The 25247-nt window shown below is 43.2% G+C and overlaps 3 protein-coding genes and 1 long non-coding RNA gene across 4 annotated transcripts; 2 read left to right on the top strand and 2 right to left on the bottom strand.

Annotated features, from left to right (window-relative positions):
• The first annotated feature begins 39 nt into the window (after positions 1-39).
• Positions 40-8189, top strand: atl3 (atlastin 3). The gene is made up of 14 exons (XM_037461522.2): positions 40-177; positions 1356-1578; positions 3183-3317; positions 3579-3683; positions 3760-3810; positions 4279-4335; positions 4423-4515; positions 4615-4753; positions 4844-4971; positions 5053-5109; positions 5204-5275; positions 5383-5574; positions 5749-5988; positions 6394-8189. Exons 2-14 carry the CDS (start codon positions 1375-1377, stop codon positions 6454-6456), a joined length of 1536 nt encoding a protein of 511 aa, XP_037317419.1. The 5' UTR covers positions 40-177; positions 1356-1374; the 3' UTR covers positions 6457-8189.
• Positions 8190-10185: 1996 nt separating this feature from the next.
• Positions 10186-15089, top strand: cfl1 (cofilin 1). The gene is made up of 4 exons (XM_037461136.2): positions 10186-10339; positions 13340-13650; positions 13741-13817; positions 14153-15089. Exons 1-4 carry the CDS (start codon positions 10337-10339, stop codon positions 14263-14265), a joined length of 504 nt encoding a protein of 167 aa, XP_037317033.1. The 5' UTR covers positions 10186-10336; the 3' UTR covers positions 14266-15089.
• prss23 (serine protease 23) lies at positions 14428-18349 on the bottom strand. Its single transcript, XM_037461134.2, has 2 exons — positions 18078-18349; positions 14428-17063 (listed from the first exon to the last, which is right to left on the bottom strand). The coding sequence occupies exon 2, from the start codon at positions 17047-17049 to the stop codon at positions 15904-15906; it is 1146 nt and encodes a 381-aa protein (XP_037317031.2). The 5' UTR covers positions 17050-17063; positions 18078-18349; the 3' UTR covers positions 14428-15903.
• Positions 18350-22979: 4630 nt separating this feature from the next.
• LOC134107169 (uncharacterized) lies at positions 22980-24086 on the bottom strand. Its single transcript, XR_009942657.1, has 2 exons — positions 23956-24086; positions 22980-23770 (listed from the first exon to the last, which is right to left on the bottom strand). It is a non-coding gene; the product is annotated as an uncharacterized LOC134107169 (long non-coding RNA).
• Between the last annotated feature and the right edge of the window lie 1161 nt (positions 24087-25247).

The raw sequence follows: 25247 nt of genomic DNA, 5'->3' as shown, positions 1-25247 counted from the left end.
TGGTTGGAGTAGAAACTACAGCTCCCAAACCACGCTGCGCGGGAAGAAGACGGAAGTGTGTGAGTTTGGTCGTGGAAAAAAGTTCTCATAGTTATTTACATACCAGTGTAAAAAGAAAAAAGTCACACCTCACTCGTTCCTCCGCGGTTGTGGTAAAGTCATTTGAAGACGCCAAAGGTAAAACTCAAAGCAACTAAAGGGGAATGTTATTTTAACTATGGCTTCGCCTTTGAAGGGCTTGCTGCATTGTTTCTTGACGTTTGTTCCCCTCTAACGGCAAACAACAGAGACTCGTTAGCTTTTTTGTGGGGGGGGGGGATTTCGGCTACAATCGTTATTAGCTAATCAATACTTATGAGCTTTAGCTTGACGGCTAGCTGTTGATCGATTTGATCACGATCACCGTTAGAGATCTGTTAGTTAACGTTAGTCACGCGAGCTAACTCGGCTGTCAACGGCGCGTGGCAGTTTGCGAGGATTGAGCAACGTGAACCGTGGAGAAAGCGACGCAGGGCTCAGATGCTCTCGTGCTGTGAGCACATGCAACAGGGAGGCTTCGTGCTCTGCTTTAGGTGGGTCAACTGGTCGTGGGGAGAGCTACAGCAATGGAGCAGCTAAAATGAGCAGTGTGATGGAGCGCGGGGTGAAGGCAGTAGCTGGAGGCAGAGCAACATGACACCCAGAACACAAGGCTTCACACACACACACACACACACAAACAAACAGTTTGTGGGACTAGCATGCAAATCTCATCTTTTAGTGAGGAAGTCAGAAAAAAGAAAGTCAGTTGCGTGCTCAGGGAAGGAATACACTTTGCAGCTAATACATTAATGATACATTAATGGAGTGACGCCATCATTAGTCATTATCTTGTGACTAAGACTAATTTCTGCTTTGGCTATGGGAGGACAAAAACCCTCTTGTGAATGTCCATTAAAAGTAACACGAGACACAAACATTTCTTAGACTTGTTTGTGAACAGCTGACGAGAAAACTAAAAACGCTCTGTTTTTGTCACAACTGAAATACAGTAAAGTAAGCATGCAACCAGCAAACGTATTATCAGTCTGTTTGTTAAACACTAGTAACCAAAATTCTTAATATATTATCTAAATTTGAATCTAACTATGCTACGTTGAAAACTAATACGTTTTTTAGAGCAATAACTTCCATCAACTAGCATCAAGTTACGTGGATTTATTTTTTAATCTTAAAAAAATCACACTTTCCTGACATAGCTATTTGCTGCTTTTCTATACCATATTTAATTGTAGATTGATATTTATATTTCTTGTCACTAGACACATTTCTTCTGAAATACTCCCAGTTGATGTTTTTGTCTGTGACGTTCACAGTGACCAGATCCTCTTCAGCATGGGGAGCAAACCAGGCCCAGTTCAGATCGTCACCGTGAGTAAGGAGAACCACTCCTTTGCTCTGGACACGGAGGCTTTGGCCCGGGTTCTGTTGGCCCCCGAGGTCAGAGACAAAAATGTGGTGGTGGTGTCGGTGGCTGGAGCCTTCAGAAAGGGGAAGAGCTTCCTGCTGGATTTCATGCTGCGCTACATGTACAGAAAGGTGAGTCGCACTCTCTAACCAGACGGTTAAGACGGGAAGACGCCGTGTCTTACTCCCTTTTATTGGTTTATGGACGTATCGCCTGACTTGATTGATGGTGAAATAATGTCATGTCAACTCATCAGATACAGACTTGTTCCTCCTCTAATGTTGAAGGTCTGATAACTTGGCAAATCACTTCTAGCTTGATTTTGAATGGTGAATTAATGCCCATCCCCGCAGCACTATGTGAACTGACTAGTTAACAGGAATGTGTGACAACGTGGTTATGGACAATACCAGAGGTGTGGACTCGAGTCATGAATTTGATGACTTGAGACTCGACTCGACAAAACGTACAAAGACTTGCAACTCGACTTGGACTTGAATACCGATGACTCGTGACTTGACTTGGACTCGAGCCTTTTGACTCGAGAAGACTTGCTACTTCCCATGAAAACTGGGGGAAAACATTTTCACACCACCGCGCCGCTCTGTTTATCTGCATCTGTCAAAAAAATGTGCGCCACCTGTATGTAGAGAGCGCGCTGCCTGAACAACATCCAATCACTGCAGTCCATTTGACCGTATCAACGAGACAGCTCGTTCATGGTTACAAAAATCGGGATTTTTGAACCCGGATTCAGACTCCGATGGAAATCCTCGCCAACATTATGTCAACGTCCGTTTTAAAGTAGTGTAATGAGCTGAGTTAAAGTTATTAGTTAATCAGTTATGCAGATGTTGCATGTGTTCACGTTATGCTCTGTTACCAGCTGTAGTTACGCGAGACAACCCGAGTTTTGGGGGGCCGTGTATGCGGAAGTGTTCGTTCGGCGTGGTGACGGCCAACAGTGACCGAAGTTGAGTTGTTTTATATAAATAAATGCAGCGGAGTTGCAAGCCAGTCATCGCCTCCTTATTTACGCTGCAGCATTGGGGTGAGCGTTACAGTACTATAACACAGTCACAGTCGATCCACCATTACCCTTCCCTTCGTAGTCTAGGTCTGTGAGGCAGCGCACCATCACCCAGGGTTCCCCCGTCCCCACTATAATAAGATGACTCGAAATGACTCGAAACTAAAATGGTACGACTTGTGACTCGACTTGAGACTTGTTGGCTGTGACTTGTGACTCGACTTGGGACTTGCCTCATCTTTGACTCGACTTGACTCGGGACTTGAGGGCAATGACTTGAGACTTGCTTGTGACTTGCCTAACAGTGACTTGATCCCACCTCTGGACAATACCATAAGGAGTGGAGGCTGTGTAGATGCTCTTGGTTGTCTCTTGTAAACACAACTGATGTCTAGCATTACATTTGCTGTGCTAGTTGATCTTTTTCTACGTTTGTCATATAGCAAGTGCCATCAAAGTATAGCTAGCCAGTTAATCATGGAAAACTGACTTGGCTAAGATCTGCAAGTCCTCGTACTTTATTTGTTTTGAACAACTGGGGTTTAACTCTCAGTGTAACATCTGTACAGCTGCTGCTACATTCTTTAATTACATGGAAAGGCACGTTTCATTTTGTTATGTAAGCCAGACGGGTTTTATGGAGTTTTTTGTAGATGCCCCAGCTTGCCACCACCTGTTCTAGAAAGTGTATTTTGTCATCTGCAGGATGATGAAAACTGGCTGGGTGGGGACGACGAGCCGCTGACTGGATTTTCTTGGAGAGGGGGATCTGAACCAGAGACAACAGGCATCCAGTTGTGGAGTGAAGTATTCCCTATCCAAAAGAGTGATGGAACAGAGGTACTTTAAATATATTTGTTTATCTGTGTACTATATGTTTGTAACAACTCATAGTATTCAGAACTAAGATAAAGGGACTCAGATTAAAGGTCTTCTACTTTGGTTATTATCTGATTTTCTAAAATGTATCCCGTATTTTTCTCTTGTTGATCTTTTCACCCGTTTGTTGTTATTTCAGCCTTCCAACCATTCCACCTTTGAAAGCAATTGGAGGCTTTTTTAGTAACTCTGGTTGTTATGTCATGATGTGTCTTGTGTCAGGTGGCAGTAGTGCTGATGGACACTCAGGGAGCTTTTGATAACCAGTCCACCGTGAAGGACTGTGCCACCATCTTCGCCCTGAGCACCATGACCAGCTCCATACAGGTGACCCGTCTCAGACTGTCACAGATGTCGTCCTTTATTTGTGTAGCGTATACTTATATAGTTTCTCTTTTTCTAGCTCTACAATCTGTCACAGAACATCCAAGAGGACGATCTGCAGCAGCTTCAGGTCTGTTTTTTTCTTTTCTTGAGATCGGACTAGCCAGTCAGTCTGAGTGTGGCAGCAGGTATTTTGGTCAGAACCATTTATTTCCACGCATGTTGTTCATACAAGAAATGTCTCTTTTTGGGTTGGTGCAACTAATAAACATTAATAAACACAAATAGATAAACATAACAAGTGCAAAAGACAAGAATAATGTTCAAATATGAAATCAAGTGCCCAGTGTGTTAGGTATTAAATAAAGAGCAGAGGGGGGGTGGCTGTTGGGAAGAAGCTGGTTTTTTGCCGGAGGTCTTGGTCTTGATGGGACTCTGACAGTTTATGTTCATATTGCGCCTTTTGCTGTAGTCCACATGCCTGCATTTGTGCTCAGTATGTCGCCCAAGGAGACTTCAACACGTGGGCTGGACGAGCTGAGGATCAATCTCCTCTTCAGATTTTTTGCATCCCTGTAATAACTTTGTATGATTACAGCTGTTCACGGAGTATGGCCGTCTTGCTATGGACGAGATCTATCAGAAGCCCTTCCAGGTAAGAGAAACCCCGATAGGTGATTCAGTCATTGCTGATGTTAAACAATTATTCAGTTCATTAACGTGTGTTTCATTTCTCTTACAGTCTCTAATGTTCCTAATCAGGGACTGGAGCTTTCCCTACGAATACACCTACGGGTTTAGAGGAGGCCAGGACTTCCTGGATAAACGGTTGCAGGTACTTAATCTGTCTTATTGCTTTGGAAGAATGAAAGACTACACTTGGCAGATCTTGGATTCTGAGTTTGGGATTTTGCCTCACTATTGATGTCTAAAGGTTAATGAGACCCAGCACAAGGAGCTGCAAACAGTGAGGGATCACATCCATTCCTGCTTCAGCAACATCTCCTGCTTCTTGTTACCTCACCCTGGGTTGAAGGTTGCCACCAGCCCTGTTTTTAAGGGACAGCTTAATTGTGAGAGACCTGTTTCCACACTTTAAGGTTCATCTTTAGCAGTATGTACCATGTGCTGTCTTAACTTTTGAAATATATGTATCACCTCAGCTGTCGCACCGGAGTTTAAAGAGCAACTGAACAGCCTGATCCCTAAACTGCTGCATCCCGATCGCCTGTCTGAGAAAGAAACAAATGGTAACAAGGTCACCTGCAGGGGCCTGCTGGAGTTCTTCAAGGTAGCAGCTTCTCCATCTTAGCTTTCTTGCTAAAAATATATATATTTTACATTTCTAACATTCTAATTTATGTCCTGCCAGGCTTACATCAAGATTTACCAGGGAGAAGATTTGCCACAGCCAAAGACTATGCTCATGGTATGTGCAGGATTAACATATATACCTTCTTAACATAAACTTTTGTTTATTTATTTTTTTTACTCCCAACACAATTACAATTTTGTTTCAACAGGCTACAGCGGAGGCCAATAATCTGGCAGCCGTGGCAGCAGCCAAAGATCAGTATACCAAGAATATGGAGAGGGTGGGTTTCACCTAAACAAGGCATCTACTCTATTCACCCGTAAGGGACATTGAGCAGGGTGTTGTCTCATTATGCGGAGTACCAACATTCCATCTTTTCACTCTAAGGTGTGCGGAGGGGACTTGCCCTACGTGGCTCCCGACTCTCTGGAGGAGAAGCATCACTTTTACTTCCGAGAGGCCCTTCATAACTTCTCCAAGACCAAGAAGATGGGCGGACAAGAGTTTTGCAACCGTTACCAAGCAGAGCTGGAAAAAGAGCTGGAGATAATGTGGCAGTCGCTCAGCAAGCACAACGGGGTAAGAGACTGCTCCACAAAACACAAAAACCTGAAATAAATATCAGTAAAAGACGTGTTTGTGCCTGTTGTGCCACTTAATCTTATTTATATGTATTATTATTATTATTATTATCATTGCATTTATTGCTAAGGCAGTGATATTATTTTGGTAATCCTCTGTTTCCCCTAAAAGGCTAAAAACCTCTTCAGTGCCTTCCGGACCCCTGCGGTGCTGTTTGTCCTGGTGTGCCTCCTCTATGTGCTGTCAGGTGTGTTGCTCTTCGTGGGCCTGTCTACCTTCGCCCTGGTGTGTGACTGCTCTCTGGGCGTGGTCATGATGTCCATGCTGACGTGGGCCTTCATCCGCTACTCCGGTCGGTACCGGACTGTGGGAGGAGCCATCGACCAGGCCGCAGGGGTCGTCCTGGACCAGGTGAGGCTGATGGAGCTGCTCTCAGAGCTTTTAGTTATGTGGTTAAGAGATTTCTTTGATTTTCGTGTCTGCGTGTAGCAATAATTGAAGCCACCAGAGGGAGCCATTGGTTTTGGAAAAAACCAAACTGGTCTCCGGCAATCTGAGGGTGATAAACATTTACAAGATTATGATTCACCTGCCAAAAGCAACGGTTAGGGATAAAAAACATATTGATTGGAAATGAAGTTTGATTTTAGTTTATAGAGTCATGTACTGTATCACAAGCTGCACATGAGCACAGTTTAACCTTTAACCTGTGCTTCATCTGGTGACGCTGTGAAAACCGAATGGGGTTGAGGTCTGATGCCCCCACACAATCACATGTTAATGTTTTTTGTCTTTTTGTTTCTCCTCTGTCTCCAGGCCACCGTGGTGTTGAACAAGTCGAGGGGTACCGGCCTCGTTGACCTGAAGAAAACCAGATAAAAGACCTGCAGGCCTTTTTTGTAACCTCGATGCAATGCAACCAGCACACATTCAGCTCTAAATTCTGCTCCTCCCATTGAAACAAAGATGCAGGTCAACCACATCAGCACAAGTTACAAACACACCGTCAATCCATCAGCATCTTAATTATGCCCGTTACTCTGCCGGCTTACGTAATGGTGTCTAGAACTCACCGAGGCAGGGAGTCATCCCAATACTTCCTACCGATACTTCATGTCTTAAATCGACCCTGCCATCATTTTACAAGTTAACAACTGGTCTTAAAATACATGTAGATGTTTACACTTAACTTTCAAACCATGAACATGGCTTTTTACTTCTCAAACAGGGGTAGTCAGGGTGATCATCAAAGAAAGCTTCTGCCGTTTGTCTTATGACCTTAAAGTGCTGACTTTAAAGCTTATACATTTATACATATCACTTTGTGGCTTTATGTCTTTACTTTGCGGCCTTGAAACGTTCCATTCGGTTTGTAGATTTGCTTTATATTTGATATCAACCAACATTTCTACTTTGAAAGGAGGAGAGGATGCGCACTTTCTATATAGCACAGATGATTTTGAAGGTAGCATTTAATGGGAGTTCAGTTGAATCTCATTTGTTTCAAGTGCTTTGCCGTTTACTCCTTGATGGAACATGTTACACTTTATAGATTTTGACACTTTATACTAGACTTGTTTAGCAAAGTTATATATAGGAACTTGTATTTGAGACATTTTTCCATTCCAAAGACATTACTGGAATACTTAAATATGGTCCATGCACAATGTAATAAAACTAGAGACCAGTCAGCCAAAGAGTTAGCTTTTGAAATGTGATTTAAACACAGTAAAAAATGTTCACTTAAACACATCTAGAAAATAACAAGCAGGATGTATCAATCCGTAATAAGAATACAAAGTAAAAAAAGTGACGGCGATTATGGCCCGTTGTCAAAGCTCCTTAACATGTAAGTAAACCTGTTTGCACCTCTTATCACTTGTTGACGTGATTATTTTAGTGACCATTTGTGGCCTGTGCTATCAGCTGTGAGACATTTTCACATCCTCCATCAGAGGTTCTGTGGTAATTACTAAACTCCACGAGAGAACTGTGTCCATGTAAAACTTTATTTTCAACGTGACCAACTTTGTCTGGTAAAATGATCACTGCTATTGGCAACCAATCCGGTTAAAAAGGTTGCGTGTGTGGGTCAAAGCTTCCCTTCGAGTAAATTGTTTGCATAACATACAATGAAACCATTTGGCAGAAAAGGAAAAATAATACATTTGGACTTGTTCCTTTGGTCCTCGTTTACCTGCAGCCGTTTAACCAGTCAGCTGTTCTTTTCCAACATTAGTCATACATGGAATTTAAAAGCCAGTGTACACAGTGTAATTATTGTGTTTTCCTTTTGAGCATACCTTTAAGGCCAACTCGGGATGAGCACGGTATTGGATTAAAGGATTCTGATTATTTGAAACTATGCCCAAAATCTCTGAACACAGAGGCAGATTCTTTTGGAAAGATTTAACTGGAGAAGTGGGGGGCCATGCCTTCAGTATTATATAATAAGTCTTATAAATGACCCAACGTTCTAAGGCGTGAGAGCAAAAGTAGGGCAATATAGTCTAATTATTTTGCATTGTGTACTTCAACAAATAACCAAATATGTCCTGCTTTTAAATACAGATTTGACACACAAAGCACTAATAAACATTGCATTCATCTCATAGTGACTTTGATACTGTAAGTATAAATTATAAGAATATATGGTCAAAAAAGATATGTGGAATTGTAGATGATGGGAGACTTAGCTCAAGCCATACAATTATTTTTTTAACCATCTATTTGCACAATGCATGTTTGCCTCTTTTGCACAAGAAAAAGGGAACAGGCACTTTCTTTTTCACCCCCCCCCTCCTCCTCTTTGGTGCTTTTTGCACTGTGCTTCTCCCAAAGGTAAAAGCATGCAATATTGTAGTAAAAGCTGATGTAATAAACTGTTGCAGGGATATTGTGGCCTTGATAAAAGCTGTTTTCTAAAGAATAAACAAAGCCTGAAACTGTTAATGTGCCTTGTTCCAGTGTTTTTTCGTTGTTTTTTAAAAAGTGTCAATGAAACGCAGCCATAAAGGCTTTACAAAAAGGGATATTATTATAAACACTTGCTTTGTGGCAAAGCAGTGATTATTTAACACATATTCACTTACTTTATTACAAAAATTCCGACTTATGTCAAGCAAGTTAAACTTTCCTTTTTGTGTGTTTGAATTGCCACAAAATGTTCTGTATCTGATTTGCATTTGAATATTTGACTTGGATTAGATTAAACTTAATTGTCATTACATAGAGTACAATAAAATGCAGTTACAATAAACCAATAAGAAATATGTCTACAATTTTAATAATACACAGCATATAATCTATTACAAACCAAAGTACAGAAATTAATATAAGCAATGCACTTACTGCTGCAGCTGCTGCTCATATTATATATATATATATATATATATATATATATATATATATATATATATATATATATATATATATATCACGGTCTTTTATTGCGCTAGTGTCACTTGATTGGCCGCATACTGAATGTGGGTCACAATCTACGGACTTTGAGCGTTAAGCCATAACCCACAAAAAAGCAACAAAACAACAGCACAGCCTCAGTATGAACCGATACAGCTTTTGTGATATTAAATCTTTTTTTGTTATTAATAGGGCAATATGTGTGCTCATCTCTTCGCTTGACGCACTTTCATCCGTCTCTCCTCCTCACACACCGACGCTGTCTGTGCGTCTCCTCCCGCCCCTCCGACGTGATGACGTAGGCAGAGATCTGCCACGGAGGGTTTTCGTGTCCCTTGTTTCCATATATGGTGATCGGCGTCGCGGCCGCCGCCGCTCCCCGTTCGCTTCCATATTTGGAAGCGAGTCCAACAAAAAAAAAACCGGAGGGTGGGTGGCGGAGAAATTCCTTACATCCTGAAAACCGCTTTGCGCCTGTCTGACAGATGAATTTCGGTTAAAACAGCAGCGGCACAATAGCATTATTTATTCATCTCTCCTCGACCCATTTGAGAATGAATTAGTAGCACGTATCAACGTCACATATATTGTCATTCCCAATAATGTTTTCCCTTTTTTCGTAGGGTAGTTTAATTATTACCAATGGTTACAGTAAAATTCAAAAACACATATAAAAGATTTGAACGTGACTATTTTATTTTAGTCGTTCAATTTTACATAAGGCATTTAATTAGCAGCATAAGGTGCCATAATGTACATTAGATATTATTAGGGATTTTATTCATACGCCACACAAACACGTACTCCCATAATGCTTTTCGCCACCTATCTGGGGTGCTTGATTTGTACATCAGGGCCGTCCGCGATCGACAAAGAAAATACGATATATGAAAGTAATATGTAAAAGGAAGCATAAAATGCAAGGAATTCTGCTAAGACGTATGATATTATCTTCCTCAAATGGTCTCCAATTAGTGTAATGGTTAATAACAATCCAAATGTTAAAAAGTCACTGGGAAGACTGTAATAAATGTTGTATTTTCTATTTAGTGTGTGTTTTAAAAAACATTGAACCGAAGCTAATACACTTTTTTGTTGTAAACTTGTGTTATGTTGCCCCTTGTGTTATCACAAGTGACAAAATACTAAAAATCAATACTAAAACCGAGGCAGCAGATACAGCCGCCGGACGACAAGGGGTAGCAGACAAGCGCCCGCTCGTGCACCTGGCATATAAGCGCGTTCACGTGGAGAATCAAGTGTGTGAGCGAGACCGACTATTCATCACCACAGTTCATTCAATTTCTACCCAGACGCTGACCAATCCAGAGCAGCAGCCATGGTAGGTTTAACCGTCGTCTTTATCCTCTTGCTGGTTTCTGCTGACCGACGTCGACTTTATCTGAAAGTCTGGGACCTTTTATTGTCAACTTGTGTGTATTTTATAGGTGACGGTGTCGTATACTTAACGTCCCACGTAGGTTAGCTAACGTTAGCTGGTTTCGTTCCGCCGGAGCTACTGCTAGCGCCGCGGCTAGGAAACGAACCCACGGGCTAACAAAGCGTTAGTACGGCGATGCGTCCGCTTTTTATATAAAATTATATATATTATTTTTCTCAAGTATTAACGGTGATTTACAATGTTGTGACAACTGACCAGTTGGGGGGAAAAGGCTGCTGTATCAAACAACTGGCGCCATTTCGTTGATCTCTTCAGTTCCGCTGACAAAAAAAACACCCCTTAAGAGTCTCATTCTATAGTGACACCGTTGTCATGGCGCTATCCAGTCTTTTTTTTTTTTTTTTTCGCTGAATCACGTCTCTGCTATTTCTCCTCTGCTCGTCGACGCTTCGACACAATAACAGCGCTGGCAGGTGCAGCAGCGCCCCGGGGGCTAACCGGCTAACGTTATTGTTGGCTAACGCTAGCTGCGTTAGCCAAGAAATAAAATGACGCCCGTTGGTGCTAAGCTAGCTGTGGTTCTCTGGTTCTTTGTCTATTCGCTGCTCACTGACTGCGCTCTAGCCGCTAGTGGGCTACGTGCTTTTGGGCCGAGTCGCTGTGAGACAACAGTGCCGCCGTCTCACTTCGACATTTTGTGCGTACAGGGTTGATCTCCTGGCACTAGATGTGTGAATAGACAACAGAACGGTCCTTTTTGGGTCGAGCTTTGCCTTATATAGCACGTTAGCGCACACACGTGCCTGTGCTGCATTCATGGCCCCACCCTGAATTTGGTGCAAAGACATTTTTTTTGGCCTAACCGCTCTGGAATGACATCCACTATCCTGACATTTCCCATGTAAGCATCTTCCCATGTTGTAGCAGCACATATTTAATTTCTTTTTCCAGATTATGTTGAGCCTTGACTATAGTTAGCAGAAGCTAACAGGCTCTGGATTTTCACAGCCGGTAATGCGCATCTTTTTTTCTTTTGTTGCGCATCTCATTTGGACGCACGTCACGCCATTAAACTGTACAACTCGGACGATAATACACGGATTACTCATTTCCTTCATACCCATTCGACATTAGTTATTTGTGTGCATCACTGCAATGCGAAAAATAAGTCACTATTGCGTAGCTCTAAATTGTATAACGTTAACTGACACAGTTTTCAAAACGGATAATCACCTAAATCTGCCACATTTAACCTTTTTAAGAAGAATCCTGTTCTTATTTCTGTCCATCATGCCTATGTTTGCTAGGGAAATGGGCTCTTAAGGCCTTTAACTTAACTGTTGCTCTGTGTAAAGGAATTCAAGACTTTGTGATTACATTATTGCAGTCACTTGAACCTTGACTTCTGGAAAAAAGTAACCCCGATTGAGATTAGATACCAATTAGGTTCGGTTGGTGTTTAGTCATCACTGTTGTGATATTAGTTTGCTGCTGCAAAGACAAATGTATACAGAATGTAAACCATGATTGTGAACTTAATTGAATCTATATAATTAAAAACTATACAGATGATGTTTGTGTACAGAGACATTAGAGATGCAGATCATAATGTCTGGACATCACCATGGAGGAACAATGTGTCACGTGCTGTATGCAAAGAGTGTGTGGATATTTGTAAACCTCAAAAAATATTTTGGACTGATTTGAACGATGGAATTGTAATGTTCATTGGGTTATAGCAAGGTACAATCTGCATCCGTTGATGCACAGGGATTAAGGAAGTGAGCATAGTTGTCTGCTGGTTAATTATTAGTCTTATAGCAAGGTACAATCTGCATCCGTTGATGCACAGGGATTAAGGAAGTGAGCATAGTTGTCTGCTGGTTAATTATTAGTCTAAAATTCCTTGTTATCTCATATAAGGCTTTTACGCCCTGAGCAAACCCACACTCTCTGTGCTGCTTTTTCGTCTTTCCTGTTTCCTTTTCTTTTGTGTCTTTCCATTGACACGTTGCTCGTAGACAGCCATTTTCTCCTCCTGAGACTGCATTTTCCTGTTTTTGAGGGCCTTCAACAGTAGTCAGAAGACCTAATTGAGTTAAGGAGGGGCCGTGACTCAGCAATGTGACTTGTTGCTATAGGCAGTTTCTTCAAAAGCCCCATTGTTGGAGTATGAACTCTGCTTTTAATGCTTAATGCCGGACCACACCCATGTGGTGATCTTCATGGTGGAGATGCGTATGGCTTTTTCCACTCTGAAAACTAACAATAAAAACACTAACACCTAATGGTCACAGGAACCTGGAAACACCTGTTAGCTAAGTTTCAGTAGTGTTCAAACTGGACTTTGGTACTTGTCACATATTTTACTTCTGTTCATTATTCTGTCAGTGGAACTATATACATGTTAATCAAGAAGACTATACGGAGTGAATCATCAGTGATTTCATTTGTACCACCTTTGCTGACAGTGTTTATATCTTTCGGAATGAATTAGACATTTTAATTCGACTACCATAACCAACAGCTTGTCACGACCACACCTTTTGCAATTCAGTCCTTGTAAAGAGCATTCCTGCTGTGTAAGTGGCATATGCTTCCCTCTCTGCCCCTTCAGTCTTATGATGTCTCTATTTATTGTGCTGAAGTAATCGCTTCTGGCCTGTTGAGCACAATGTCGTCTTTTGCCTCATTCAGGCAAAACACTCGATGTATGATTGAAACTGCTTTGACATTACATAATTATATTTTATGTGAAACCTGGGTTCATATTCAGCTTTGTTTGACACTTTTTCATGCTGACTGTGTAGTAGGGTCATTTTTAATGTGCCACTTGAAAGGAATACCCTTTTTGCTGTGGCATCATTATGAATTTACAAAAACGGCTATGTTAAACTGTAAATACGTTTTAAAGTCATGTTAACATTGTTCTCTCCACAGGCCTCCGGTGTGAAAGTCACAGATGAAGTCATTGCTGTCTTTAACGACATGAAGGTTCGTAAGGCTCAGGCGAACGAGGATGAGAAGAGGAAGAGAAAGAAGGCCATTCTGTTCTGCATGAGCAAGGACCTCAAGAACATTGTTCTGGATGAAGGCAAAGAGATCCTTCTGGGCGACTTGGGAACCACCGTCCAGGACCCATACCAGCACTTTGTCAAGATGCTGCCCCCCAACGACTGTCGCTACGCTCTGTATGACGCCACCTATGAGACCAAAGAAACAAAGAAGGAGGACTTGGTCTTCATCTTCTGGTGAGGGCTGACACTAGCAGACGTTAGATGCTCATAACGATTAATTTAAAAAAACGGTTGGTTCAAATGATGTTTCTCCGTCACTTGCAGGGCTCCAGACAACGCCCCCCTGAAGAGCAAGATGATCTATGCCAGCTCAAAAGACGCAATCAAGAGAAAGTTTGAAGGTAAATATTAGCAACTAGACCAGGTTTGGCTTTTTAAAATCATTGGGATTAAGCGCTCATTATCAAGGATGTTGATTATAAAGCACATATTGGATACAATTTCAAGAAAAGTAATTCAGTGCACAATTTTAAGTGCAACTGCAAAATGTCCAATGCACTGAGTTTGATACATGGAAGCTAACCGGTTTCCAATGTTCTGTACTAAATCTGAGTGAGGTCCAGACAGATGTGTTAACACAACTTGCTTTATGATGAAAATCCAGCCTATTTTACCAGGATGTGTTTGTGTGATTTCATGTACAATGTTTTAATTTAACCATTTATTCCAATTTCAGGTATTAAGCATGAGTGGCAGGTGAATGGCTTGGAAGACCTTAAAGACCGGCACACCCTGGCAGAAAAGCTTGGTGGCTCATCCGTAGTCAGTCTGGAAGGATCCCCTATATAAATACCCGCCCCCGCCCTTCTGGCTACGACCGAGGCCTTTCAGACACATCTGTTGGGTTTAGCTGTTCAGTCCAGTGTGGTTTGGAGATGGGCAAAAGCAGAACCTGCACCATTTGCGTGACTCTCTGGGTGGGATATTGTGGGTGGGTTTTGGGGTCAAGTAAAAGTTTAAAAAAAAAAAACACAACAAAAAGAAATCCGCAAATGCAGACTGTCAATCCACATCACGCAACATAAAGAATATGAACAAAACATAAACAAAGGAAAAACATTAAGATAAAACAGAGGAAGGATGATGATGACAACGTTAAAGCTTAAATACACATATTGTTCATCTTTAAATACAGGGTTTTGTTCGTTTTATTTTTGTTCCATTTGAATGGTTGCAGATAAAAGTACAGACAATAACAGCTTTTTAGTTTTCTCAAATAATCACTCAAACTACATTTTTTTGTTTTGCCAAACTTCTAGTTTAAGTTTTGTAAGTGTTAGTTGAGACTAGTTGTATTGACTAATTCATAAGATCTATCAAAACTGTATCTGGAGGGAACATGGTTAAATATATATATTCTTTTGTATTTGTTTTATTTTCTCTTCAACAGGCAAATTCCAAATTTGAGTGATTCCTTTTTTCTTATGTAGTTAACAGTCAACATTCCTTGTACTTGTTAAACCAGGATCTTCTTGAATTAAAATCGTTGGTGTTATGACGGTCTGATGGGAGCGATGTGTAAATGAAAGAGCGGCGAGCAGAGTTTAGACTGAATATTGAATGGTGGATGTTTTGTATCGTCTCCTTATCTCTAATAAAAAGCACTAAACTACTGACTTGTTCTGCTCTTACTTATGGTTATGCAGGATGGCATTCATCAAAATGTAATTAGATTGTCATTGTTTTACTGCACAAATAATTAGCTTAAGCGTGCTGGTCCCTTTATCGTAGGACTAACTTCTATATTCATTATAAAATGTGTCAATTGTTATGTCCAAAATGTCAGACATCACTATGTTGTAAATCACAAATTGAATCAATTTAAATGATCCCGTTCAAATATTTACATCTGACATCTATGGACGGGTGAATTTGTTTTCCTTTTGGGAAATTGGATTGATTTTTCTTATCATTCAGAATCATTTGAAGCAAAGTGCTCTTAAATTCAAATGCATTACCTGTTCCAACCACAAGAGGACGCCACCACCTCACTCTTTATGTCAAAGAAAAGCCCAGGCACGAAGTTATAAATCTCTTTAATAAAATATAAAACATTTCTCAAAAAAATAAAGTTAACGCTCCAGTCCACGTTAGAAGGAGCATCAGTGGTTTAATTGTTCTTTGTATTATGAAGGTGTGAATGCAGACCAAATTATTCTTAAAAAGCATAACACTAAATTCCTCAAAACTCAGTCGTTAGACTGCTGTCATCCACTGAAGGAAAATAATCTGCTGCTACTGACAGTGTTTTTTCCCCCTTATGAAAACTGTCTTAAGTTAATATGCTAATACGTCATGAATAGATGTGATGATCTCACAGGAGGGTTTAAGAGAGAGAGGGTGATGTGTTTCACAGAAGGGTGCTTTTCCTCTATTTGATCTTGTTGCACTCTTCTTTGTACACTTCGTGCGTGGGTAGGTCCCCTCTTAATCGTGGACACAGTCTGGTCGGTTTCCATGCACCCAGTAACAGATCTGAGCGAACTTCAGAGGAGTGATTCGTACGGCCACATTGTAATCCCGGTTCTCTCCATCGATCTCCAGCCACTGGTGTCCAGAGAAAATGCCGATGACCTTTCTCTCCCAGCGCTCCAGACTGTTGTCCCACACTCTCCCGTACACCCCTGAGCCGCTGGCTCCGGGTCGTGCGTCGCAATGCTGGTATATCAGGTCGCTGGACTCCTCTTCCACGGCACAGAATCGGTACACCAGCTCCCCGGATCTGTCGCTGTCAAAGCCGGAGAAGTGGATGCGATTCCCGGCCAGGTCGTCAGGGGACGGGGTCACGGCGAGGCGCATGAAGGGACGTCGGTGAGGCCAACGCAGCTCCAGCAGGGCGTAATCGAAGTCCATGCTGACCTCCTGAGGGCCCTGGATCCAGCCCTTGGGCACGCGCGTACGTCTCACGCGCACCCAGCGGACCAGAGGCCTCTTGGGAGACGCGTGGCCGCCATTCGTGCCGTTGATGGACGGAGGGATCAGGAAGCCCACCCTGAGTTTACGCGCGCCCTTGACATAATCCTTCCCATCGTGCACGCAGTGGGCGGCCGTGAGCACGTGTTGCCGGGACACGAGCACACCCGTGCAGCCGGTGGAGATGCGCACGGCCGTGGAAAACGGGTAATCCAGCAGGAAGTGGTCCCCTTGGATGTTGAAGCGTCCGTCCGCTCCGTAGATCTGTCTTCTCACGCGTTTGCGCCCGGGCCTCGTCCTCGGCCCTCCTCTCCGGGGACCTCCGTCCGGCTCCTCGTCGCCCTCCACGCGCACGGCGGTGAGGGTGCGTGAGCCGTCGGCGTACAGCGTCTCGAAGGCCAGCTTCTCCGTGAGCTGCCGCGTCTGGTCCCCCCGCTCGCCCCGGTGGAAGCAGCTGGAGTTGCAACGGGTCGTGAGGGCCAGCTGGGTCCGAGCGCTGAAGCGGGAGCGGATGAGAGGCGTCGGCGCACGAGGGATGAGCGCGGGCACGTGAACGGGCGCAGGGTGAGGAGGCGGAAGAAGAAGGGACCGGGTGACAGGGACGAGGAGCAGCTGGAGCAGGTGAGTCAGCAAGAGGGAGCGCTCACGTGGCGTCACCATGGCGACGGAAAACACTGCAACGACATAAAACAATACTTGAATTTCATCCGAGATTGCATGAAATCCTACATGTTTTTCAAGATAAGGACGCTCTTACAAGCCCTAATCCCCATAAATCTGGATGTGCTTTTAACAGTAGATTTTAGCAGTGAGGTCAGCTTGCAAAATCGAATGTTGCGTCATCTGGTGCAACGGGGGCAACAATGAGCCTCTTGTACAATATAGATTAGCAGGAACACCGGATCTCAACCTGATTGGATGGGGGTGAAAGAGAACCCCTCAAATCAAATATTTGTCCAAGCTCAGAGGTAAGACGTCGTTTTGCATCAAACATTAACCAGTTCTCCGAGTCAGAGGGGCTTTCAGAGCAGATTACACCAGCAACGAGGAGATACTTGATCCCCTCTGAAGGTGCATGGTCTCAGACGCCCACCTGGCATAAAGACAGCAGGTGTGTCCAAAAAAGAAGAAGTGAAAAGCAACAAGTTGAGGCCTGGCAGCTAAACAGAGCACTGCTTCTAAGGGTGGGGCCACACACCTATGAGCAGTTTCTTCTAAAACCACGAAGGAGGCAGCACTAGAAACAAAAAGAGCAGCAGGGAAGAACAAACCTCTACGTGGACCTTCAGTTGTGAATTGGAGGTTGAAGAAATTGTAATCTGACTTAAACATGGAGTTTTGATGAATATCTTTATCTTTATCAGGCTACACCTAAGAGGTCCACAAGCCTAGAAGCTCCTAAATGGGATCTGACCCTTTCTGACATAACGAACGCAGCAGAGTGAAGCAAAGGAGCTCATTTTCAGCTTTAACAAGGACCCAGTACACCTTAACACACGCACGCCCCCCATCTATTTGGCCTAAATAATCGCCGCACATCTGGATACATAAGGGCTATATAATAATCCCCCTTTTAATCCATGCAAAGGAATGCTGTGCTGGTCATTTCGAGCCCCCCCCCCCCCAGTATTCACAAAGCAGCAGGAAGCTATCATTCTAAATCAGATCAAAGTAATCTAAAACTTCACCTTGCGGATTAGCGATCGATGGGCGCGTGTTTACATCCCGGTGGCATGTTCCGCGCCACCAGACGACTCCCCCAGGTCCATTCCCCGCAGGTTCCCCCTCATCCTGTCAGGTAGCTGCTGTCCGCTGCTCGTCCTCCTCGAAAAGGACAAACGCCTCTCGCTCTTTTTTTGCTCAGTGTGTCTGAATGTGCGCAGCCGGACTGGAAGCTGCTCTCAGCTCGGAGACACAAATAAAAGTCCCTGAAAAGAAGTGGTTGCTCGCTGCGGAGCGTCCGGCTGCGCAGGGCCGGAGCCCCGCCCCCCGCCGCACTGATTTCTGAGGGAGGGGGGGGGGTCTTCAATTGTACTTTACATGTGAAACTTTTAAGTGCAATTATCATGCTATGTTATACCGTTTCTTGTTTGATTACATAAATACTTCATACTTTTGTATTACTTTTCGTGACATAGAATGTAGGAACACGAAATGCATTCAGACAACGTGACAATTTTATATTATATATTAAATTAATGTATCTTATTTATGAAGCTGGGTCCTGCCAACTGAACTGAACTATGACATTATAACCTTTTCTTGCTATACTATGGCTTTTTAATGATTTCTTTTGACTAACTATACTATAATTTTATACCTTTTGTGACATACTGGGACATTTTTCCCAAATCCATTCTCTTCATGGCAGCAATGTTGCATGCAATGCTTTTAAGATCTACAATGTAACTTACATTGTAATATGAGTTCGTTTTTTTCAACATGCTACAACAGGACTTTTCTTCTTTTAAAATACATACTAACAAAGACTTCCATGATTTCTTTCCTAAATGCTATAGATACTTTTATTTTTGACAAAGCATACTGAGACTTTTGAAAAACATAATATTGTTATATCTCTTAATTGCTTGAACATAATCTAACAAGTCTTTTTACAATGTTCCAATGTTATATATTCAATTCATTGATTTATGTCGCACTATACCAAGACATGGTGAACTATAATTTATTTTATAGACACACTATATTTAGGCATTTTGTGAAATTTTATTTGACATCCTTCACCGCCTTATTCAATGACATTTTCATGATATTCAATAACGTGACATATTCAATTATGTGAATGCATGTTTTAGCTGCTTTACTTTTTCTGACAAGCCTTTTAAAGACCTACTATATTATGAGCCTTTTAATGACCTACTATATTATGAGACTTTTAATGACCTACTATATTATGAGCCTTTTAATTACATACTCTCCCATATGAACAAGCACTTCATTATGTTCTTGTGGCATAATATACAATGACATCTTAATGACATACTATCCCATGACTTTTTATGATTTTTCTTTCGTATTATATGATTTGCTTTTTATGATGCATTATACATGTGTCTATTTCCATCAGAAAGTATGCCACTTGTGGAACTTGAAGCTTTCCGTCCGTCTGTTCCAACTCACACCCCTAATGCTTCGTTGGAGGCAAAGGGTCAAACCCCAAATGGAGATCTTTGAGGACGACTTCATCTTCACTGGATACAGAAGTTAGTGTGTCATCCACAGCAGATGACGCACTAACTTCTTTGCATTATGGCCACGTCGTTTCTCAAACAGATTGGCCCCCCTCCAACAGACGGCCACAGCTGGTGAAGGGTTTCCAAACACAACCAGAGGAGCCTGAAGCCAATGTGGTGATCTTTGACCTCAAAGCAGCGAAACATCTGTCCCACATCCTTGACAACAGCTACTTACTTGTTCCCTTCAAACGTGCAGTAAGACACCGTGCCTCAGCGCCAGTGCCCATTCATCAACTCGTCCGTCCATTATTGTTGTCCAGAAAGGTTCCATCTTTGACAAGTTTGTCTGTGGCAGTGACAGGAGCCGCGTCCTCAGGACTGACAGGCAGGAGTCAAATGACGATGTTGTTGGGGAGCAATGAAATTCTCTCTTTTAGTTTATTCCGATACACAGACCGAAAGGATATAGCTACACGGGTGGGGTAATTGTGTCGGGCAACTGGTTCCAGGTGAGGGAAGTACTGCGTGATGTCAGTAACAGCAACGTTCTTCATGTCATGCTATGCATGCTTTTGCACTTCAGGAGAAGGAAAAGGGCTCCCTGGATTTTCCTATCGAGTGATGCAACAATGAAGTTGCTGTCGTTCCTTCCTGCCGTCTCCACAACGAGTACGTTGTCAGAGTTGCTTTGGTTGTCTCACACTGCACACACTCACTCAACATGCTCTCCTTTTTTCCCGTTACCAGAGCCTCTAGTGACAAAAGGGGCTGTGGACCTTTGGGTAATGCAGAGATGTTCGGATCATTATTACACTCCTTGAACCCTACAGCCGCCTTACAGTCTTTAGCCATGAGCTTTGTAGAGGCACAAGACACAAAGCAGACGGGCTTTTCCCTCAGATGAACCTTCCTTTCATCTCGATGCTTGCTTCTGGTGCAATTCACTGGTGTCCCCTTTCTGCACCTCTCAGATGTCTCTGAATGACGTGTGAGACAATGGCGTCTCGTCTCCAATGCTCAACAAGGTCACAATACACACTGTCTCAGGTGGTAACATGACAGTAAAGCGTTTTTAATCCACAAGGTAAATAAACTAAAGTATTAGCTTTTATAATTTGTAGTTTTAAACCTCTTTTAGCTTGTAGCTGAAACGCAAAGCAACGACCAAAATTGTTCAACATTGTCAGCTCTTCTATGGCATTACGACTGAGAAATAGAAGGTTTATATATAATGTAGTTAATCAGATCACAAGTGTTCATGTTTTTCATCACATCATTTTAGCCTCCAGCTACACGCGAGCAAGAACAATCTTGTTTCTGGCATTCCGGTAGTCTTATTATCGTCTGAGCCAAATAAGTGATTCGTATAAAGTGAGGACCTTCGCATCTGGCAGGCTGAGGACTGCTGCGGCACGCTGGCAGCGCCATTCACCTCCTCATGCCACCTGACCTTGATCTCCAAGAGGCCTTCTGCGCCTCATTCGGGATCCCTGGGAACATGTCGAATTTGGGAAGCCGCGCACCAACGCTCCCGTGTGGTTTTGTTTCTGAGCTTCGGGGGGGGGGGGGGAGAAGGGGGTGCAGAAACAGAGCTCCCAGTCACGGCGACAGTGCTTTCAGGAATGCCGAGGAATGTCCCGAGAACGAGGACTCAGGTCAGACTTTCAGCACAATGCCGCCGCTGTTGTGCGCCGGAGCAAATGTCACCCGGGAGGAAACACCTAGGCTACCGAAACTGCTCCTCGTCTCCTGTTACGCAATCCTCAGCCGCCGCGGGTTTCTGCAGCGAGAATGGCGCAGCGCTGACAGATTAAGTGTAAGGTATATTCCCTCAGAAATAGGGAGGAGAATCAAAAGGCCCGAGAGGTGTGAATGTGTAACTTTGTAAGCCTGCTGTGTGTGCTATAGAGAAAGAGAGATACAGCACAGTGTGTGTGTGTGTGTGTGTGTGTTTGGCATTCAGCGACTAGGCTTCCGTTTATCTGGATTCTTTTCTTTTCGCTTGCTCCTCCTCACGAAGAAGTTATGATCACATACTTTTCCGTCACCGAAATTATACTCGGAAAAATATCTTTATTCAAGAATAGTGAGACATTTTGGGAGATGTCCTATTTTGCCAAGAGTAAAGGGAGAAGATTGATACCATTTTTATGTTTAATAGGTCAATATGTAGCTGGAGCAGCAGCTGGTGAGCTTAACTTAATACATAACGACTGGAAAGAGCTGATTGTTCTAAGAAGTAACATCTGTCTACAAGCACGCCTGAACTCCATTTTCTTAAACAATAAGCATATTATTTTAGCTGTTTTTTGTCATGAATACTTTCCCTCAGAAAGAGCAACTCAACTCGTCTTAGATGAGGCCGATTTTTGGGGGAGTCGACGCATACCGACCTTTTCCCTCAGCACACAGAAAAGGTCGGTATGCGGTTTATCAGCCCGACGGCTCAGCAGAACCAAGGCGGCAAACGTTAATACTTTGTGTTCATTTGGCAAAGACAATGCACAGCAGATCCACTCCTTCTCTAATTAAATGCAATGAAAGAAAGTCTGGGATATAAAATGTTTACCATGCTTGATAAAGATTATCTTAAGAGGTGCAACGATTGGCTGTTCTTCCTGAGTCTTTATGTCTTTGTACTGAGCTGAGATAAACAGCTGCTGGCTGAAGCCTTATATTTAGCCCATGAGTCTTATTTCTCCCAGCAGGAAAGCAAATAAGTATCCAAGAAGATCAAAAATAATCCAGTATAGATCCTGTCTCCTGTCCGTCTAACGGTAGATTAGCGGCTCCTTGTCTCACATGTGTTTTACGGTTCATTCATGGTTTCGTCTTCAGACGAGGCACCTGCAGTATATTTGACAACAAAAAGGAAAATCCTTCCTCTACTGTTAAAAACAGCTGCCGGTCGTATATCTGTCATTTCCCAAAACCATTTGCTTTGTCTGTCATGTTCGTTCAAATCATTCAGGCTTCACCTGCTTCTTCCCGCTGATGCCTTGTGTGTGTCTGCAAACACGCCGGACGCTCAAAGGTCACACTTTAGACTTTAAATTAGCAAGACTAGCTTGAGGGCACAATGGAACACAGGTAGAACATGTTAACTCCGGACAAAACTTCCTGGACCTCTGCTTCATGGTGTCACCCTTCGACGCTGTGCAGTGCAGACCTCACACGCTGAGCTCACTCCTATGTGGACACCAGGTGAGATGTTCCCCCCGGTGGGCAATGCAAAGCTGACTTGGTCTTCTTGTCAGTAAACGCACAAAAACCCACTGTGATTTCACAGCAGTTCTCTAAAACATTTCTAAACATCTCTTTGAACATTTTTATATGATTTGCTTGGATGTTGAAAAAATGTCTCGGAAAAATATCCTGAAAGAAAAGTAGAACTAATTGTGTGAATTTTTAATGTGTCACAAGCCAACAATGTTGTCTCAAACTTTCCAAGATGATTCATCTAAGAAAACTAAATTATTCCTCAGAGATAAACTTGTTTCCCCCCCGTGAAGGAAACAACTTCGGTCCACTCAGAAGGAAGCGGGTCCTTGGACTGAGTGACTGAGAAACTGAAATTGTGCCCCGCCGGGTCACCGGTCCGTCTGCGTCGGTTTCGTCTGGACTTTCTGTGTTGGTGCGCAGCTCCCTAAACGCGTGTCGTTGCTGGTTCGCTGCCGGGGGGGTGAGCTTTTTCCTGCCTGGAGCGAAGCGGCGCGCAGGATTCCAGATGTGCGAGTTCACGCTGGCCTTTTTTGCGAGCGGGCATACCTTGGATTTCCATGGTAATTGCGCCGTGGCGCCGAACACAAGCGGACGCCGGTCCAATAATACGTATCCCATCGTCCCTCGTGTGTGTGTCTCCTCGTGTGCACGTTGGACTGAGTTGTTCGTATAGGTGGTGAACAAAGAATGAAGATCACGGTGGGCGGGGGTCAAGACTCGTGTGACCGTTCAGCTGGCACGCTGTGAGGGCCCCACGACAGCTTCTGAGAGCAAGCGGGGGATTTGTTAACCGGATCACATGGTTTTCTATGGACTTTTAATCTGATAATTGGCTTCAGATTGAAACGAGACATCTGAGCCTTCAAACGGTGGAGGGAGCCTCTTACAACCGTCCTGCAGCTCCTGCCGGACCGCCCCGTCCCGTCAGAAACGGGATCCCTTGAGGCTTAAGCGGTTCCTCACTGTGAACACAGAGATATGTTTATTGCTTCTTCATTTTTCCTCAAAGCCCTCCCATCCCCGTCTGTCTGTCCTCTATCCCTCCTCATCATCAGGTCAAAACAGTGCAGACATTTTCCACATTTTCAGTCGAAGAGCTCCATCCGTTCCAGGAAATGACCCCTCTTCAGACGTTATATTTTCCTACCTGATGAATATGACGTCCTGCTGATGACGCAGATCCACCCCTGCTGCCGCTGCTCCCCGGGTCTCCTGCAGGGCCTTGTGGGTACGCACTCAGCGCCACTTGGACTCGGGTATGATGTCATTTCAGTTTGGCTGCAAAAGAAAGAAAGAAGGAAAAACAAAGTTAGCAAAAACAGAGCTGAGGAATGCAAACTGCGATGAAATCCATCAGGAGAGAGGGACAGAGTGTCTCCTCACGCTTCATGTCCGGGCAGAGAAAGTGTGAAGTTTAGAAGTTTAGAAGTCGTCATAAGAGCTGTTCGGTCGCTGCAGCCTTATATGAAAACCCGCTAATCTCTTTGCTCTGGATAAACAGAAAGGAAAAAGGTCTATGTGGATGTGTCATGAGACATGATTAGGCAGGAATGAACCTACTTCATCACAGATTGTGGGTAGTTAAGCCTAAATGCCAGGTCTCTGGGAATAGTCGCCACAGAAATGCTCTGTTAATAAGAGAACAATGTTGTTTTTTATCCAAAAAACTGAATCTGGACATCAACAGGCTGAATATCTTGTTATTTGAAACAGATGCTGCGATCTGTTTTTAGTTATTAGTATGTTATTATGTTAATCGTGACTGAACAAATCACAACCCTAAAAACAATGCTGTCAGGGAAATTTAAAAAAATGGTGTTTCCCACACACACAACCTCAAGATCATCATCAAACTATGTGCTGGTTGAATATTTAGGTCATTTTAACTGATACCAGTTGGGAGGAATTATTCAAGCAATGCTATAAATCTTGTGAGTTAATTCCAGCTGTGATCAACAGTGACACTTGAAGTGAAAGGCAGGGGGAATAAAGACGGACTCGCAGCTGTTAAACATTCTGGAAAATGCAAAAGTGGGAGCCTCAAGTAGAGCAACGGGCCAAAGTCTTCATCATACCGATTTATGGTTGGAATATTGAGAAATTATTGAGCAAGACGGTGGGATGGATGAAACGTCCTGCAGCGATTCTGTGCAGGAGACATCAGGAGGAGAACAAATGGGCTGCACAGGACTCCGTACACAGACCCAACCGAATGTTTACAGCCGCTGAGCAAAACATCCCGTTGACACTCTTCAGTGTCTTTGTGCATCATTGATTGGTTTGTTCCTGAAAACACACTCTCACCTTCCTCATTTCTCACCCTGACGGTGTGTGTGATTAGTCCTTATTACTCCAAACATATCATATCACCTTTCTAGATGATGAGCGAGTCCAATTCAGTTTTTCCTTTTTACGTGTGTGTCATTTTGTTTCTTTAAT

The sequence above is a fragment of the Pungitius pungitius genome, chromosome 2 (genome assembly GCF_949316345.1).
Source record: "Pungitius pungitius chromosome 2, fPunPun2.1, whole genome shotgun sequence".
NCBI lineage: Eukaryota > Metazoa > Chordata > Actinopteri > Perciformes > Gasterosteidae > Pungitius > Pungitius pungitius.
Note: the sequence above shows the minus strand (reverse complement) of the source record. Positions and strands in the feature narration are given on the sequence as shown.

Excerpts from the sequence above, each read along its gene's own strand:
- atl3 (XM_037461522.2), top strand. The coding sequence starts at position 1,375 with ATGGGGAGCAAACCAGGCCCAGTTCAGATCGTCACCGTGAGTAAGGAG. Across the intron at positions 4,336-4,422 it reads TCTATCAGAAGCCCTTCCAG|TCTCTAATGTTCCTAATCAG; the intron begins GTAAGAGAAACC and ends TTTCTCTTACAG. Across the intron at positions 4,754-4,843 it reads TTTTAAGGGACAGCTTAATT|CTGTCGCACCGGAGTTTAAA; the intron begins GTGAGAGACCTG and ends GTATCACCTCAG.
- cfl1 (XM_037461136.2), top strand. Across the intron at positions 13,651-13,740 it reads GACTTGGTCTTCATCTTCTG|GGCTCCAGACAACGCCCCCC; the intron begins GTGAGGGCTGAC and ends CGTCACTTGCAG. Across the intron at positions 13,818-14,152 it reads AATCAAGAGAAAGTTTGAAG|GTATTAAGCATGAGTGGCAG; the intron begins GTAAATATTAGC and ends TTCCAATTTCAG.
- prss23 (XM_037461134.2), bottom strand. The coding sequence starts at position 17,049 with ATGGTGACGCCACGTGAGCGCTCCCTCTTGCTGACTCACCTGCTCCAG.